The sequence below is a fragment of the Helianthus annuus genome, chromosome 14 (genome assembly GCF_002127325.2).
Source record: "Helianthus annuus cultivar XRQ/B chromosome 14, HanXRQr2.0-SUNRISE, whole genome shotgun sequence".
In the NCBI taxonomy this organism is placed as follows: domain Eukaryota; kingdom Viridiplantae; phylum Streptophyta; class Magnoliopsida; order Asterales; family Asteraceae; genus Helianthus; species Helianthus annuus.
In genome coordinates, this window is record NC_035446.2 from 169822871 (window position 1) to 169841298 (window position 18428).

Genomic DNA, 18428 nt, shown 5'->3' on the forward strand with positions numbered 1-18428 from the left:
GTTGATAACTCAACCCTTAATGAATAAACCTTAAATTGCATAAATTCAATTTCCTAAGACAGTGGGCCTAAGATCTAAGAAGTAATGAAGTATTATTTATTTTTTCCTAAGACAATGGGCCTAAAAACTAAGAAGTACTATTTATGTGATTATTTGGAACCTTAGTAAAAGCCCAACAAAAACTGGGTTGGGCCTCAACATTGGGTCATAGAAGCTCACACACACTCACAGATATGTGATATGACCATAGAAGTTAGAACACTCACATTATATATATCTAAAAACTAAGGATAAAGGAATTACACTCTTACATAATTAATCAGAATAAAAGTTACACACAATTGGGTCATGAAGAGTCAATATAGTATTTAGCAAAACTTAAACACCAATCCCATCTGTAACTCCGCGGATCGCATCCTCAGGCGTTTGAGCAGGAAACACCACATTATCATACACAACACCCGCAACGGCTGCTCCAATCAACGGTCCGACCCAGTAAACCGCTTGGTTTTTAAAACTTCCTCCAACCATACCCGACCCAAACGAGTATGCTGGGTTCATTGACCCACCAGTAAATGGGCCTGAAGCCAACACATTGGCTCCCGCTATAAACCCAATCATCAACGGCCCAATTGTACCAAATGCACCTCGTCTTGGATCTCCAGTAGCATAAAAAGTGTACACCAACGCAAATGTCATCGCGCCTTCTAGTATCGCCGCTCCGAATCCCGTCATTTCGTCTGGAATACCGTGCACCGGAACATTCTAGATATAATGACACGTATACACTTAAATCAGCATAAAAAAAACTGGTAAGATTCTAAGATTATGATTTGGATTTTGACACAAAGTTGTTGAGTGTGTGTCACCAGAGGGAGTTAAGAGGGGCCCGCTGATCATAGTCACTAGAATTTGTTGGATTTACAAATATAAATTCTGATTTTTTTAATTTAAAACATAAGTGGGACCCACATTTGTAACCAGGGGCGGTTCTTAGAAGACATATGGCAGGGCCACGGCCCGGGCAAGTTTTTCGGCCGTAGTGCTAATTTTCCGCATTTCGATCGAAATCTTTTATATATACTATGTTTGGCTCGGGCTTGCCCGGGCTTTTTTTAGTGCCCGTGTCTTTCGGCCCTGTCACGTTCAACGGGCAAGATCCGCCACTGGTTGTAACCAACAAAAAATAGAACCTCGTGATGACCCCTCGACTAAAAAGTTCTGGTTTGACGTACCTCAGTTATAGTCATGAGTTTCAATAGCAGACACGCGAAAACAGATCCAAGCATTTGAGAAATCCAGTAAAACATCGCGAGCGGAATACTAATATGTCCTCCCACCGCCATTCCAAACGTCACCGCGGGATTTAAATGGCCACCGGAGACATTAACCGCTACATAAACTGCCGCTGACAATGCAAAGGCGGTCGCAATCGCTGTGGCTAGCAAACCACACGGGTCAACAACCATTGGCGCTTCAGGTATCATCTTCCCTACAAACAAATCACAATCCACAACATTCAGTTACAATTCAATATTCATCACAAAACATATAAAATAATATGAAATATTTGAAAAAGAGGTACTTGAAGACATGGTGGATCCGGTGGCGGCAAAGACGAAGAAGAAGGTGGAGAGAAACTCTGCGAGGTATGATCGAAAGGCGGCCGGAGTGATCGCGTGTTGGAATCTGTCTCTCAGAGTCAGAGACGCCATTGATGTTCAATTGAAGAAGAAACAGTTAAGATCGTTTTTAGCCAATTTGTGAAAATGCTATAAGCGGTTTTTACCGGTTTTATGAATATTTTTTTTGAAATTTAACCGCCTTGTGCACGTGGCTTTATGTGATTGGTTTGATTTTATTTTACGGTTTATGCTTTTTCTTTAATTCATTTTTTTATTTAATCGTTTGATCACATGTGTATTTTATTTTCTGATCCAATGTTACATTATTTAGTATTTAGATAATTTGATATAATCAGGTGCTTCGACTGATGATACTCTAGTGGTTTATCGGTGATCCAAATTTTACCGTTAAAAACATTATTTAGACATAAAGTACTTTTTAGAAGATGTTAGTTAGTATGTTTATATTTATTGTTTTCAAAGTTTATAAACATGTTTTAACTTTCGGAAACTATTTTCTCGATTGGATTGTTTTAATACCGTCTTAAAACAACATATCCAAATGTATATGCTTCCGCTCTGCATTAATATGCGACCGTTCACAAACCCGTCATGAACCAGCTAAAATGTATTTACAGCTACATATTTTACTTCCGATCATGTAGGACATAGGTAAGGTTTGTTTGCGTCCCATATTTCCCATAACCTATCAATAATTTGGCTATAGATGAGATTCTACTGGGTATGTTTTTCTTTTCAATACACAACTATCAAAATAATGAAAAATAAAATTATATATAAAAGCATGAATCATGATACATAGGCAAATAAGTAAGTTTCCCTCTTAACCCTAACTCAAGATGGCCAATTTCTGTACCATCCGGCCCATGCAGAGACAAGCCCACTAATACCGAGTGTTATAGCATGATTACAAAATGGGTTGGGCTCTATCTCAGCTAGCCCAATAATCAAATCTGCCAAATTTGCAGCCACGGCCATTAATCTCATCAATCTATCAACTTTAATCTTCTTAATTTCATCTTCTTTTTCATTTGATTCCGATAACAAACTCTTTTTAATCCTTCTTTCTTTTTCAATCCCTTCTTTGATCATCATAAATTCTATAACACAAAAAAATACATACCCCACCGATTCCCCAAAAGCCGATATAAAGCTCATTTTCTTAGCCAGATTTGCATCCAAAACTCCTATTCTTGATAACCAAGTGAAATGGTCGAAAAAGAAATAGACCATTTCGCCTGCGTTACCAAAGACTGAGAGAAACTTGTAAGTCGGGGTCGGGCCTGGGTTTCTCCTTAGGGTGTTGAAGCCCGTGAGAAACCGTCCGCTCCTGAACGCTTTTCGGCTCATCCCCGATGCCACCTCACATTGTTTGGCCCGATGGGCCGCGTTTGGATTGATTGTTTCGAGGTGCCAAACAAGAAGCTTTGATACATATTGGAATGTTTTGACAAGCTTGTCAATACCATCTCTCTTTGCTAGGAAGATCACTAGCTTGTCTACTTTGTCATTCATGGTGTGGTATGGTATGAGGTCCAAGGGTTAGAATTTGTGTGATATGTGAAAGAAATAATGATGAGTGTGGAAGGGAGAGCCATAGGTTAGGGGTAGTTTTGGATAAAATAAATTTATATAATGGATGGACAATATTGTTACAAATATTATCCAACAGAAGTGTATTTTGTCATCTTCATATGTTACAAATATATATATCAAACCCAAAAAAAAATTATAGCATTATTGGTAAAATAATTTCTTTTGTGGTTCATTTCGGCCATTAAAATCTGCAAAATAATTGCCTTAAATGGTTCAATTACGAAGACCATGTGTTTGTTTTAAATCTGGGTTACTTTTTGCTTCTTATATAATAAAGTTTTTATACGTAAGACTTATATTGTTGTATTAACAAAAAGTTTGAACTTATGTAATTTTAATTTCTAAAATATGATTGGCACATAGATAATTAGAAAGTAGACATAAGATCAAATACAAATACGTTTATTATACAAAACGTACGAATAGCATGGAAAAGTAAAAAAAAAACGCGGTGGTATTTTCGTAATTATTTTACTCGTAGGGTAATTATCAAAATTACTCTACAAATGATCTTGTAGGATAATTTTGATCTTGTTAGGTAATTTTGATCTTGTAGGATAATTTTGATCATTACCCTACGAATAAATAATTATGAAAATATCACTCTGTTTTTTTACTTTTCATGTTATTCGTACCTTTTGTACGATAAAACTATTTGTACAAATCTTTACTCTAGATAGTAATGAACAATAAAAATCTATTAAAAAATTCATTATGAAGATAGGAACGGGATATTTATTCTGTCCTGTGGGCCTGTGGGTTGTCAAAGAATCGAGTCTTCAAAAGAAAATGGCCCAAAAACAAAATACTTCCAGTTTACACACATCTTCTATACTATATCATAAAAGAAACCTATTTGGGGACACTTGTCATTCTCTAATTTAATTGATTAAAATTATTAATAATACTAAAAATAATAATATTTATTTACGGTGCAAATTTTATCACAACCACATCACTATTTCAATATGATTATTATCTATATTATATAGAATACGACTCAAGTTTGATATCAAATGTGGATGATAACGTAGAAAAAAAAAAGAAAAGAAAGATAAACTATATCAAAAGTGATGGTCATGTACAAATGATAAAGCTTTGTCTTCGCCTCTACAGAAACCATCTATAAATTTATATGAATTTTCAAGCTTATGTCTTATAATCTTTAAAAAGCACATTGAACATTCTTTGTGTCTACATTTTGCAACTCTTTTCGTCCTTTCAATTAACGACCGTTAAAATTTAGCGTCAACTCAAGCCCACGTGTGACAGTAGAAATGGATATAAATTTTTTATTTAGTAGGATATTATATAAGGGATTGTTAAAGAATTATAAAATTAAATTTAATATAAATTTAAACAATTCGTATAGAAGATAATATAATATTTTAAAATATTTATTAGATTTCAAAATTATTTATCCTGAAATTAAAAAAAGAGGTGCACTAAATATAAATTAATATAATTTAAATGATTTATTTATTTTATTAAACTAAAGTAGTTAAGTGTAGAACTTATTTCAAAAATGTTTATAAAGGGTAAACAAAAACATTAGTCAATGTTTATTGGTTCTATATTTTTATTTTCGTGTTCAACTTTCAACTCAAATACGGTATTCACTATGTTTACGTGGCATTTATAAGAACCATCATCGCAATCACCCCATCCATCATATATCAAGTATATTCGTTTGTTTTTTTAAGATATAATTTTTTAATAGATTCACTCAACCCGTGTAATAAAAGAGGTTTTTTAAAGATATAGTATTTTAATTATTTACTATACAAAATTGCGTTTATGCAACTCGTATAATACACCGGGTTTTTAAAAAATATAACTTTTTTTTATTATGTGGTATATAAAATTAGATTTATTCAATCCGTATAATACACAGGGTTTATAAAGATATAACAAGATATAACTTTTTATTGATTGATATATAAAATTACATGTGCTCAACTCATACAATACATAAGGTTCTTAAAAATGTAACTTTTTCATTATTTAATATATAAAATTAAATTTACTCAACCCGTACAATACACGGGGTTCTTAAAGATATAACTTTTTTATTATTTAATATATAAAATGATATTTATTCAACCCATGTAATAAATGAGGTTTTAAAAGATACATTGTTTTATTATTTGGTATATAAAATTACATTTATTCAACTCGTGTAATAAACGAGGTTTTTGAAGATATATTTTTTTATTATTTGGTATATAAAATTACATTTATTCAACCCGTGTATTACACGGGGTTCTAACCTAGTATATTAATATATAGGATTTTTCTTTTTACAAAATAAACAAAACTAAAGTTTGAAAAATAAAAAAAGAAAGTTAATATACGAAGCGGCAATAATCTTTAAAATCTTTTACGACAATTAGATCTAGAAATCCGTAATAAAAACTGCATTACTTGATAAAACTGTTTAGTAATCATATTAATCCCATAAATATTTATTTTTTTAGGGTGGATCTTATCATATTCAATTTTTTCCAAGGACTTACGACCTATAGCTCAAACCACATGTACGGTCTCGAGACAAATGTTGTGTCCCACTTAGGATCAAGTCACCAATTCGTATCGGTTTGTGCTCACCCCTAAGGCCCTAATTATGTGTTACTAAATTATCAGATTTACATAAAAAAAAAATGTATGGATTTTACTATTAGGGCATTTTTAACCTTAGTGACTTTCTTGTATAAATCATTTTCAAGTGTCTCAAACAATTTTACGGTGACAACATCCATAACTTTAATCTAAAGTCTTTCTGAGGTTGCAAAGCTAGATAATAATATATAATGTAATAATGTTATCGCATTCACTATAAAAAACACATTTCTCATAAGTAACTCGTGAATTTTAGGAGGAAAAAAAACCTCTTCTGCCATAAGTCGTGTCTTATAACGCACCATCTCATTCTTTTTGTTTTTTTTTATTTGAATACACTTACTTATAAACTGGTTTGACGTCAATGTTTGTGTGAACTACAATCGCATTTAATTTAGCTTGAAGGGTTTATATGTTATGGAATGATTACTAACTAGTATTAAGTCACCCCGCGTTGCGGTGGGGGCGTAAAACCGTGACAAATAGCCAAATGTCACAGTACCGTCAGCAACCACCAACACTTAAGTTGCGGTGTGTTAATATGGATAAATTAGACCGAAACGTAAAAAATAACAACTAAGTCGATTTAGGACATGCGTGTTGCGACAAACCTATCAAACGGGAAAAAATAGGCAACATAAAAATGTTGAACCACACATGCACATTACGTTAGTTGACTTGCAAAATTTAGAACGAAGCGTAAAACAAAACATAAAGACGTTGAACTACACATGAACATTACGCCATGTTAACTCTCAAAATTTATAACAAAACGTAAAACAAAAATTTTGCGAGATATGAAACGTATAGGGGCCAAAGTTGAAAGTGAAAAAATCGTGAAGTTAAATTGGAAAAATTAAAAACTTTTGACTTAAAAGTAAAAAAATCAAAGTAGTGTTGGGTTAAAAGTGTAACATCCATATATATATATATATATATATATTTTGAAAACCTCCCTAAGGATAATGTATAACTTCTTTATGCAACAAAGTGTTGCTAATTTATAATAGGTAATATCAAATATCAAAATCATTTGGTGTTAACTAAAATTTATCATATTAATGATTATATCGTCAATGATAATTACTTGATATGATGTAGTGGAGGTATAAAGACGAGCCTAATAATATTTGGAAAACAAGTGATTGATGCCCTTCATTTTAAAAAGAATTGTTTCATAAAGAGGCGGATTATAGCAGCGGGTTTGTGTTTAAATGGTGTCGCTGGATTCCTAAAAATGCTATATATGCCTGGAGGATGGAAGTGGATCGTATTCCTACACTAGCGGCCCTTAACTGAAGAAATATAGTCTTTGAAGATCAAGTTTGCGTGTTGTGTGGTTCAGCCATAGAAACTTCGGAGCATCTTTTCACTTCATGCTTCATCACTTCGATTGTTTGGAACCGTATCAGTTCGTGGTGTAGGATAAGTCCTATGTCAACATTATTTGTAAATACACCCTTGTGACTTTCGAATAGTTTACATGATAATTGCTTTACTAGTAAATGATTTTGAAATGTCAGCATTATTTGTAAATACACCCCTGTGACTTTCGACTAGTTTACCATGTTAGTTTTATAAATTATATTTTTAAAAATTACATTTTGACATATTACTAATACTAGCCATAGCAAGTTAGCAACGGCTTGAGCGGTAATGTATCCAACCTGTTGTGTGCATGTTTAGAAATGGAATTGTTGTTAGCTAGTAGCTACTATGGATTTAATATACCAAATCAATAGTAAAAGAGTAGGAGTGCAAACAGCCGAGCTATCTGAGCTCGACTTGAAAAAAAGAAGAAGCTCGAAACTATTCAAGGTCAAACGAAGTCGAGCCCAAACCTAAAAATAAGCTCTTTTAGTAAACAAACTGAGCCCGAGCTTCACTTATAAACTCGAGCCGGCTTCCGATCCTAAACTAGCTCACTATTAATAATATTTTGAAAACATAACTTAATTATATATAAAATAACAATTATAATTAATATAATCTAATTAAAAGATAATAAACAAACTGAACTTGAATTTGAAAAACTACCTGACAATAATCGACGCCATTTAAAAAAAACTAACAAAAACGTTTTTCATTATTTAAACCATATAATAAACAAGGAGGGAAAGTGGTCTTATAGAACAATATAATTTAACATTATATATCAGAGTAAACTGTCATTTTGGTTTTGGTCACTTTTGCCACTTTAGTTTAAATTTGAAACCTTTTGCATCTGCGTCCCTGTGGTTTCACTTTTATTGCCATTTTGATCCAAAAATCAAATCAACTCATATTTCTCAAATTAATTCCTACTATTTTGTCCTTTTCTCAGGGGCAAAATAGTCATTATGAGTTTTATTATAAAATAATATTAATTAAAATTATAAAACTGGCACTTGTTTCACATTTAAGGCATGTTTGGCTAAGCTTATTTAAGTTAAAAAAGACTTTTGAGAAAATGATTTATTGACTTATGACTTTTTGAAAATGAGTTTTTAAAAAAAGTGTTTGGATTAGCTTATGGGGTAGGAAAAGCCAATAAGTCAATAAGTTGTTTTTTAAAAAGTGTTTGGCTTAGCTTATTGATGTAAAATGACTAAAAGCTAATAAGTCAATAAGTTAGTTCAAAAAGTCACAGCATTTTAACTTTTCAAAAATGGCTTAGCTGATTTATGGCATGCCCATTCCCCCTGATCTCCTCTTTCTCCCGGAGTCTGAAGGTACAACACCGCCTCCATATCGTGCTCAGAAATCCTTCAAACCCATCCTAATCGGAAAAAGGTTTTGTGGTAGATCTGGGGGAACCGGAAAACAGTTTGGTGGAGGTGGCGGTGGTTGAACAATATCTAAAAAATTGACCGGAGATTGACGGTGGTGGTGGCTTCATCTTTTGGTTTTCATTCAGTCACAAGGTTAGGGTTTTGTTTTGTTTTGTTGATTGAACTTGCTTTTTCTCAAATGGTTTGTAACTTATTATTGAACTGATTTGAAATTGAACTGACTTTTTCATTTGTTTGATTTGAAGATATTTTATTCTGCATTTTGTTATTGAACTTTGGTTTTGGAATTGAGGATTCTCATTTGTACTTTTAGGTTACTGATAGTAGCCATGGATGTTGCTATGCAGCAAGTGGATCATGTTTTGGAGAAGATGAGAAATTAGGGTTTGAGGTTTTGGGGAAGACAAAGATATTTATGTGCTTTTATAAGGTCAAAGGGTCTTTTTTTATTTTATTATTTTAATTAATAATGTGTTTTAATATAATTATAATGACTATTTTGCCCCTAAAGAAAAGGACAAAATAGTAGAAATTAATTTGAGAAATACGAGCTGATTTGATTTTTGGACCAAAATGGTAATAAAAGTGAAACCACAGTGACCCAAATGCAAAATGTTTCAAATTTGGACTAAAGTGGCAAAAGTGACCAAACCTCATGGATCAAAATGACAGTTTACTCTTATATATTATGAATTCTTAGTCCTATAATTCATATGGTAAAAAAGGTAATTCATAGATGACAAACTCTCATTCATATCCATACTTGCATCCGTTAGACCATCAGGTATGATGGGGCGGGGGTTTGAGGAATGGATTGACACGTGGAGTTCGAGTCCTCTTGCTGGTGAGTGACGTGTCTGTGGGGTATGGTGGGGCGTGGCTAGCCCGGCGTGGCTTGGCCAGGTGTATTAAAATAAAAAAAAAATCTAAAATTAAAAAATACCCACAACATTTAAAAAAAAAAAGCCTAAAATTTTATTTCAAATTTCCTAACATTATAAAATTCTAAAAAAAAAGGATTACAAAATAAAATAAAAAACCTAAAGCGTTAGGTAGATTTCGAAAAGGGCGAGCTTGTCAAAAGGCTTCCGCTCCTTGCCCCGGAACTCGATGTTGGCCACCGCCACCCGGTCTTCGTGACTTATCTCACCGCCCGGGACGCTGTCGTAGTAGGCTTTAAAACGATCAAGTTTCGGTCGTAGCTCGCGCCACTTGTGTTGGCACGCGTTTAAATTGTGCCGGTCGTTTCCCAGGTTGTGCCGGTAGCTTGCGAAAGCTTCCGGCCAGTAACGGGTCTCACCGGGTTGGTGGCCCTTCATCGCGTCCACGACGCTCGTGACAAGGGCTAGCTCTTCCTCGTGCGTCCAAGAGGCCATCGATCAAGTGTTTGTGGGTAGCTGTTCGGTTAGGTGACTTGGGTTGGGGTAGTGATGGGGACAGCCGGTGGGGTTGGGGGTTATATAGCGATGTGGACAGTTGGGGTGGGTGAACCGTTTGGCTTAGCCAACGGTTATATTTTAAAATTTAAACATGGCCCGCTATGCCCTATCCAACAAGCCAATAAGAGCCGGCCACATAGGATCGCTAGCATGCCCCACGCCCGGCCTTAAACTCCCGCCCAAGGGGCCAGCCCAAACCCAAGCCCACCCGGGATGGTGACTTGGGCGTTTCTCTCCAACCCACGCCCCAACCCCGCCCCATACCCCATAGTCTTAATCAATTTTTTCTTTGAACGGCTAATCTCTCATAAAACAATGAATCCTTAGACTGGGGGGCGTGGGTTGGGGCGGCGGTTTGGGTTCAACGCCGGCTGCTCCACCCCGGGCAAGTGTTGGGCATGGTGTAACCCCTTTGGCGTAGGGATTGAGCCTGGCTGGGGCGGGGGTGCTAGGTGACATGGCTGGCTTTAGTTGGCCGGTTCGATCTAGCCGTTGCCAAACAAAAAAAAATCCACATGGCTGGCCACGCCAAGCTAAGCCACGTCACACTACACTTTTAGTTTTTGAGTATTACTTTGTGGATCTCACTCTTGCCACGTGTCAGCAGGGGCGGACCCACATATAGTGGGTCGGGGTCCCCGGACCCCAATGTTTTTAAAAAATTAGTAGATTCGGTATGTTAAATTGAATAAGGACCCCATAAGTACAATCAGGTGGACACCAAAAAAAGAAAAGGAAACCTGGTGTGGTGGTAAATCCCTCTCTTTACCAACAAGAGGTCATTGGTTCAATCCTTGTATAACTTGTTTTTCCTCGTTTTTTTTAAATCTAGTTCAAACCTCGCTATGACCAGGCCCGAACGAGGACCGACCCGGAAATTTTAACGTTTTGTTATGAAAATTTTGAATACCAAAAAAAATGGACCCCATTGGAAAAAAAATCCTGGGTCCGCCACTGCGTGTCAAGCAATGCCACCAACCTAAACTCGTCCACACCCTATAGTCTTAGTATTTAATCACAAAAATTAGTTCAACCATAACCACAATAAAAAAGTAAAGGTTCCTTCTCTAGGTGTCATAGCACCCTAATATATCTCTACACATTCAAAGTCAGTAAATGAACATACAGTAGTCTTATCAAAAAGGTCAAGATTCTTCTCTAGGTGTCATAGCACCCTAATATATCTCTACACATTCAATACCTTTTTCAAGTCTGTAAAAGCAATAACAAATATCAAACGACGATTACCTTTTGTTGTTATCTCCTGTTTCTTCAAAGTGTCAAATTTGCCATTTCTTCACAGAGTTTCTTAACCTTCATATCTCCAATCATTTTCAATACTTGCTCTACTTCTTTCTTCAATGACACAACTCTTGAAATAAAGCTTCACACCTTAACATTGACCAGAGCAATTTTTTCTTTGATGTCCTCAGTTAGACCAGGAGCTTGAATCGTCTTTAAATCGACTTGGTTCTTAAACGACACCGCTGCTGTTGTTGGTTCATATTCATAGCAATTGTGTGAAACCCTTTCCAGACTTCTAAATCATATATCAAATAAGTCGCCATATTACCTGCCCACTCTTGACTTTTTCCAGGATTGGTAAAATCTCTAGCGTGTTAACTTGAGACCTAAGGCCTTCCAATTCAGCAAAATCTTTTTTCCTCAAAAATATTGCTTTCTTCATTTCACAAAACAATTGTTTCTTATGTTTCAAAGTTTCACTCAAAGCTTCTAACTCATCTTCTAACTCAACAACAAAATCCCTAAACTTCCCCATTTGCACATTATACATATTCCTTTTTCTGTTAACTTGTGTTGTTTCAAACCTGAGATTCTTTCACGCATGGTAGGTCAGTATTAGATAAAATAGTGTTTGACACTAATAGCAAGTTCATTCATCAGAGTTAATATGGCATCTTTGTGTTGACTATAGATGGAAGACGTTAATTGATGTAACCCAGTTGCCTCACCAATTGTATCCCTACAGAGTTGTATTTGTGCATTTATTGATATAACACATTGAGCTTACTTGATCTCATGGTCTTCATAACCGTACATTGCCCCATTTGATCCTAGTAATTCTGTCACTTCCACATTTCGTGCAACCATGTAATCCTTGTATCGTTGATTCATGAAAGCTGTATTTGGGCCATCTCTTCCACAACAGCCAGTAATGATGCAACATTTCTGGTATAAATGCTTCGCTCCGAGACAAACTTAGTTATTGCAATGTAACCCATAGTCTGATTGAGAACACCTATAAAATTGGAAGCGCATTCTATAACACTTGATTCCGTAATCCCCACAGGTTGAAACATATCGAACGCGGGCAATGTGGACATTGTTAACCTGCAATTAAAGAACAAAAGTTTTAGACTTTCCAGCTAAAAGAAAAAAACATATTTTTTGTCTGACTTTAAACACACCTGCAGCCTCGTATGCTGTGTGCAAAGTCGGTTAACCGAGGGTTCGGTTACTTGAAAAGGGTTAACCGTAACCGATAGTCGGTTAACCGTTGGTTATGGGTCGGTTTTGGTTAGTTTCGGTTAATTATCCAATGTATGGAAAGCTTGTAAAAATACAAAGTAATGAATATAAAGCTTGCAAAATTATATAGCTACACATGTGTATTGTATTCATAAAAAATCTAAAGTACACATTATCTAGTGTCTAGTGGAAGCATACATGCAAACCTTCATCATCTAGTCCTAATCAAAAGTAAGTTGCTAAAGTTTTAGATGCAACAAAGTGGCTAGAGTTATAATTCAACAAAATTCTTAATCAAAAACACAAAAAGTTGTAATCCCAAATCTTCATCATCTAGTCCCAATGTGCGATAAGACACGTATAATTAAAATTTTGAACAGATATCCATGTGTCGGTGGTAAGAGATATGGTCTCTTAAAAGAAGTTTTAGTTTCTTTTTCTCTTCTTCATATGTAGACAAACAATCTCTAGCAATCGTCCATCTAGAAGGAAACTTAAACAATGGAAGGTTATCTTTTATGCACATTCGAGCAAGAAGCTTTCTACATTTTTTCTTGGCTAAAAGTGTGAGAAGCCAAACTAACATCATCTTCCCCCTAACTTTTAGGCTTAAAAAGCTAACTTAGATTGCTTCTTATTATCTACCTTTTTGTAAATAGGTGACTAAGGGGGTGTTTGGGATTGCTTTTTCAACCTGATTATCTGATTATTGTGTTTTGAAATCGCAAAAAATCTATTTTGAGTGTTTGGTAAAAAATTAATAAAAAGTGATTTTTTACGTTTTGAACTCTTTAAAACGTGATAATCCATAAGTAGGTCACCCCTTACTGCAGGAGAACGTGATTCCACAAAATATAGCGCCATAACTGCCGCCAAAATTCTCCTGGAAGTTGACCTCTTCATCACGATCCTTTGATCGATCACAGCTTGCAGTTCGCTTCATCAAGAGGTATGCTTCTTCTCATGATCTCCTTTGATCTTCACATTAATCGTATAAATTCACTCTTTTTTCTAACTGTTTCTTCTCTTCTTGGTCGTGATATTCCAGCCATTCGTTTCCCACACAACAGATTGAAAGCGGTGCGTTAGGGTTTCGCGTCTCTTAATTTTCTCCTGTTGTTACCTCTAGCATCTGCCGTTTGCCCTACGTAAGGTATTAGTCCTGTTAATTGTTTTCGTTTTCGGTTTGGTGCAATTGGTTTGATTCAATGAAATTGTTGTTGATTGTTCGTCGTTTGGATCAGGATAGGTTTAAGAGGCTGAGTTAACTTAGGGTTTGTTGTCGATTAATTAAACAGATAGGTTACAATTAATGATTAATTGCATACTGTCTGTCAAGTTTAGTGTAGTTTACTGAAAAGGGAAGTAGACATATCCCTTCATCACCCTGATCACATATGCTGCATACATAAAACATAGATAAACTAATATGACCACCTCAAGATGTTGCTGCTTGGTAAAAGCCAACCACCGTATTTGTTTCAGAAGCTGAAAGGACATTTTCGGTACCGATTCGGTACCAACTTTTGAGATTTTCGGTGCCGGTACTTTCGGTTCCGGTACCGGTCGGTACCGAGCTGATCCCTACCTATAACGGCATATCTGTTTTGAGGTTGTTGTTGGCTATTAGGCTTATTTCCCTTTTTCCGGCATTCATCCACCATCATGGAACATTCCAACGACCCTACCATAGCAGCAAGATTAGTGTTTGATGATATTAAGAGAAAGGTTGTATTAGAGTTCTTCAAAGATTGCAGGACTATGAGTTATGATGGAAGTTTGTTGCTTGTTCTAGGATACATATGAAGTTCGAAACAACTCCAGTAATTCCAACCAATGATTTTGAACTTGTCAAGTGGATACTTAAAACATTGGCACACAATGAAAAAGTAAAAAAAAAAATTAAGATCATAGATTGTAACTGTAGATCAAAAAGTGCACATATAGGAAGTGTTAAGTAATATATTAGCAATGGATTTACTTGAGCTTCTTTCTCATGGTGACCTCAACAATCCAATCACAAACACAATTAAAATCGGCCCCTTTTGGAAGAAGGTCAACCTTTATCAACAACACAAACAAATAGAAAAAGAATTAGCAAAGAATATTAACCACAGAAAAAAAGAGAAAAAAAATAATTACTACCTTTGTCACTACTAATATAATCGGATTCACACTAGCAAGATCATTGGCGTAGCTTCTATAGGGCGGGAGGGGGCATCCGACCCCCCAAACTTTTCGCTCAGTAGTGGAGAGTATGTAGTTTTCGTATAGAAATTTTTGGGCATATACGTTTTTGACCCCCCAGTCTTGTAGAAATTTTTGGGTATATATGTTTTCGACCCCCCCCCCCACAGTCGGAAATCTCAAGCTTCGCCACTAAGCAAGATCACGTACATGAGCCAAAAAACTGCCATTGAAATCCACTATATCTACCTAAAAAAATTAAGCAAACAACTCTAAAATCCACTATATCTACCTAAAAAATTAAGCAAACAACTCTAAACCATTAGAATTATAAACTAAAAGATCCCCTAAATGGTTATACAAGTTGGCCTCACCAGTTTCACAATTAAAGCTTTCTATGTTGCTGGGCCAACTATTTGGGCTTATTACTCAGCTATGTGGCTGGGCCAGTAAATAATTAGCTTAAGTCAAAAGGTCCATGAAGTCAGAATATTGAGTTTTGATTAGGATATAATTGGTCTGTGCATATCAAATACCATCTTTTAACTAGATTTGTAAGTGTTTAATGCATCATGTGTAAATTGCATTTAATGCATCATAGTAATCTCTCTTCTTTTTTCATTCATTTGCGTATATTTATGCCATAGGTCTGTCTTTAATTAGCATTTCAACTCAAACCAAATTACTATCCGTCCAATGGATTTGAACCATGAAAATGCCACAAGTAAGCTTTCATCTACCAAGGCTAGTGCTCGAAAAACTGTTTGGGATCCTAGTACCCATATGATATTTGTTGAGTTGTGTCTCGAGGAAGTAAAAAATGGTAATAGACCTGCGAGCCACTTCAATAAGGTTGGGTGGACGAACCTAGCAAATAATCTAAAAACTCGAACAGGAAAAGATTACACCAAACTGCAACTTAAAAACCATTGGGATTCAATGAAGAGGGATTGGAAGTTATACGATCGTTTGATGAGAATTGAATCCGGGCTTGGATGGGATCCTGTGAAAAAGACGATAAACGCAACGAGTGAGTGGTGGGATGAAAAAATACAGGTAATGTTTGATCAAGTAGTTTCTTCACAATCTCATCGTAGTTTAGGTACTAACTTTTGTTTACTTCAATTTAAAGGCGGATCCAGAACTTGCAAAATTCAAGGACAAAAATTTAGAGATGTATCAAGAGTTTTACGAGCCATTGTTTCGAGACTGTGTTGCCACTGGGGATAAGACTAAAACCCCTCATCAATTGCAAAATGAAATTAGCCAAAGTGATGTTCAAGACGATATTGGTGTTATGGATGTAGAAGGGAAGGCAGATAGCGATGAAGGGAATTCAGGTGATGATGCGGAAATATTATTTCCAGAAAGCAATTTGGTCAAGAGGAGGAAAATACAAAACAATGCTCATGGTCGTTCAAGCAGGGGAAAAAGTACAATAGCTTCCTCACTTGAAGCCAAACTTGACACGGTTATTGAAGCACTATCCTCACGAAGCACACCAAGTAATCAAATACCTACTCTATCAGAATGTATGGATATTGTTTCAAACTTCCCGGGTTTTGAGCCAAGTTCGATAAATTATAACAAGGCACTACGAATCTTGATGAAAAAGGAGGCAAGGGAAAGCTTTATGTACCCGCCAACTACCATCGACAAGATTAGCTTTCTCTACTCACTTATAGACGAGTGATGGCTTGTTATATTTTTATTTAATTGATATTATTCTTTGGTCTTTGGATGTTCGTTTGTAGACATTTCTATGTGTGCCTTGTTTGAATAAATGACATTGTGTTTTTTACAAGAACTTTCGATACTATGTTTTAGTTATGTTTCATTTTGAATTATTTTAACTATTTATGTCTTTTTATTATGTACTTCAATAGGATGGAGATACCAAACCATGGTAAATATGTGAATTCCGATAGTGAAGATGAGAACAATGACTCAAATGAGGAAGATTGGTTAGATGATGAGAAACGGTTTTTACTACTATGCGGTTTAGTCGTCAAAGGGGTGATGGTAGTACATAATATGATGAATATCCCACGTATCCCTTGTCGCACTTCCTGTCGTACAGGAAATATTTTTATTCAAGAAATACTCAATGGTCATCCTAGGCGTTGTTATGAAGATTTCAGGTTACATGTTGATGTTTTCAAGAGCTTATGTTCGGATCTTAGAATGCACTACAACCTAAAGGAGACACGTAATGTATCTATTGAAGAGTCTGTTGGTATTTTTTTGTTGATATTAGCACACGAATGTGGAAATAGACTAGCTCAAGAAATTTTCAATCATTCAGGGGAAACTATTCATAGACATTTCCATCGTGTTTTAAGAGCGGTGCTTAAGCTTAGCGGGGACATCATCATGCCTAAAGCAAACTACAATAATGAAGTACCTCCACAACTCTTAAACAACTCTCGGTATTACCCCATGTTCAAGGTGTGTACTATTTTTTTACTTCATATTTCAGAATTAATACTTTGTCTATAGTATTGTGAATTAGTAATTAGTGTTTTTGTATCTATAGGATTGCATTGGTGCTATTGATGGGACACATGTTAAGGCATCAGTTCGAGAGCATGAACAAGCAAAATATATTGGTAGAAAAGGATATGCAACCCAAAATATCATGGCAGCATGTGATTTTAATATGTGTTTTACATTTGCATGGGCGGGATGGGAAGGCACTGCACATGACACAAGAATTTTTTTAGAAGCATTACGTAAGCCAGAGGTGAAATTTCCTCGTCCAACGGGTGGTTAGTATTATTTTATATATGTTTTATGCTATATTTTTACTTAACCCATTGCATTGAAGTACAAGGTCAATTTATACAGATAAGTACTATGTTGTTGATGCCGGGTACCTAAATACCAGAGGTTATCTTGCTCCTTATAAAGGAAATGATGTTCGTTATCATATACCTGATTTTCGTCGAGGTCAAACAGCTGCCCAACGCGCTCCGAAAGGACTAAAAGAGACATTTAACTACTATCACTCATCTTTAAGAAATGTGATCGAACGGACATTTGGAGTATGGAAGGCAAGGTGGGCAATATTAAAAGATATGCATGTTAATTACTCTTATGAAACACAAGTCAACATTGTGATAGCATCCATGGCAATTCACAACTACATTAGAATGAAAGGTCATTTTGATGAAGCATTTAATAAAGCACAACAAGAAACATATCGTTACTCGAGATGTTGAAAGTGATACATCCATCAGAATTAATGGAATACAAGAAGACATAACTACACGTCGTAGGCAAGACGATCTATATATGAGTTTGGTAAGAGAGAGAATTGCAAAAGATATTATGCAATCCAATTGAATGTTTATCTGTTGCAATTGCGGTACTAATGCAGAATAGTGAATAATTTGTTTACTTACCTTGTACCGAAATCATATGGCGTAGCGATTGAATTGGAGTTTGTTGTTTTTGGCTTCTTGATATTATTTGTTTGATTTGATGGTTAATGTCTTTTTTCGTCATTTGACTTATTTATTTTTTAAAATATATATATTTGCCAAACACTCAATAGTTGATTATCTGATTATTGTGATATCAAACAGCATAATCAAATCCAAACACTATCTTTCTGCAGCACGTTTTGTTACAGCTGATTATCTGATTCTGATTATTCAAAACGCATAATCTATTTTGAA

The 18428-nt window shown here is 35.4% G+C and overlaps 3 protein-coding genes across 5 annotated transcripts; 1 reads left to right on the forward strand and 2 right to left on the reverse strand.

Moving 5' to 3' along the window:
- Positions 1–305: 305 nt before the first annotated feature.
- Positions 306–2301, reverse strand: LOC110906290 (probable aquaporin TIP5-1). The gene is made up of 3 exons (XM_022151463.2): positions 1586–2301; positions 1236–1492; positions 306–765 (listed from the first exon to the last, which is right to left on the reverse strand). Exons 1-3 carry the CDS (start codon positions 1713–1715, stop codon positions 379–381), a joined length of 774 nt encoding a protein of 257 aa, XP_022007155.1. The 5' UTR covers positions 1716–2301; the 3' UTR covers positions 306–378.
- A 100-nt stretch (positions 2302–2401) lies between these two features.
- LOC110905030 (peroxisomal membrane protein 11-4) lies at positions 2402–3290 on the reverse strand. The gene has a single exon (XM_022150911.2). It carries the CDS (start codon positions 3159–3161, stop codon positions 2481–2483), a length of 681 nt encoding a protein of 226 aa, XP_022006603.1. The 5' UTR covers positions 3162–3290; the 3' UTR covers positions 2402–2480.
- Positions 3291–13387: 10097 nt separating this feature from the next.
- On the forward strand, positions 13388–18213 carry LOC110905031 (L10-interacting MYB domain-containing protein). Of its 3 annotated transcripts, XM_035983561.1 has the most exons (6): positions 13388–13510; positions 13610–13714; positions 16883–16957; positions 17054–17196; positions 17285–17516; positions 17596–18213. In XM_035983561.1, the coding sequence occupies exons 3-6, from the start codon at positions 16933–16935 to the stop codon at positions 17967–17969; spliced, it is 774 nt and encodes a 257-aa protein (XP_035839454.1). In that variant the 5' UTR covers positions 13388–13510; positions 13610–13714; positions 16883–16932; the 3' UTR covers positions 17970–18213. The 3 variants fall into 3 exon arrangements, with proteins under 3 accessions (XP_035839454.1, XP_035839453.1, XP_022006605.1); XM_035983560.1 differs by having other exon boundaries at positions 16883–17196; XM_022150913.2 differs by lacking the exons at positions 16883–16957; positions 17054–17196; positions 17285–17516; positions 17596–18213 and adding exons at positions 15396–15804; positions 15881–16564.
- The last annotated feature ends 215 nt before the right edge of the window (positions 18214–18428 follow it).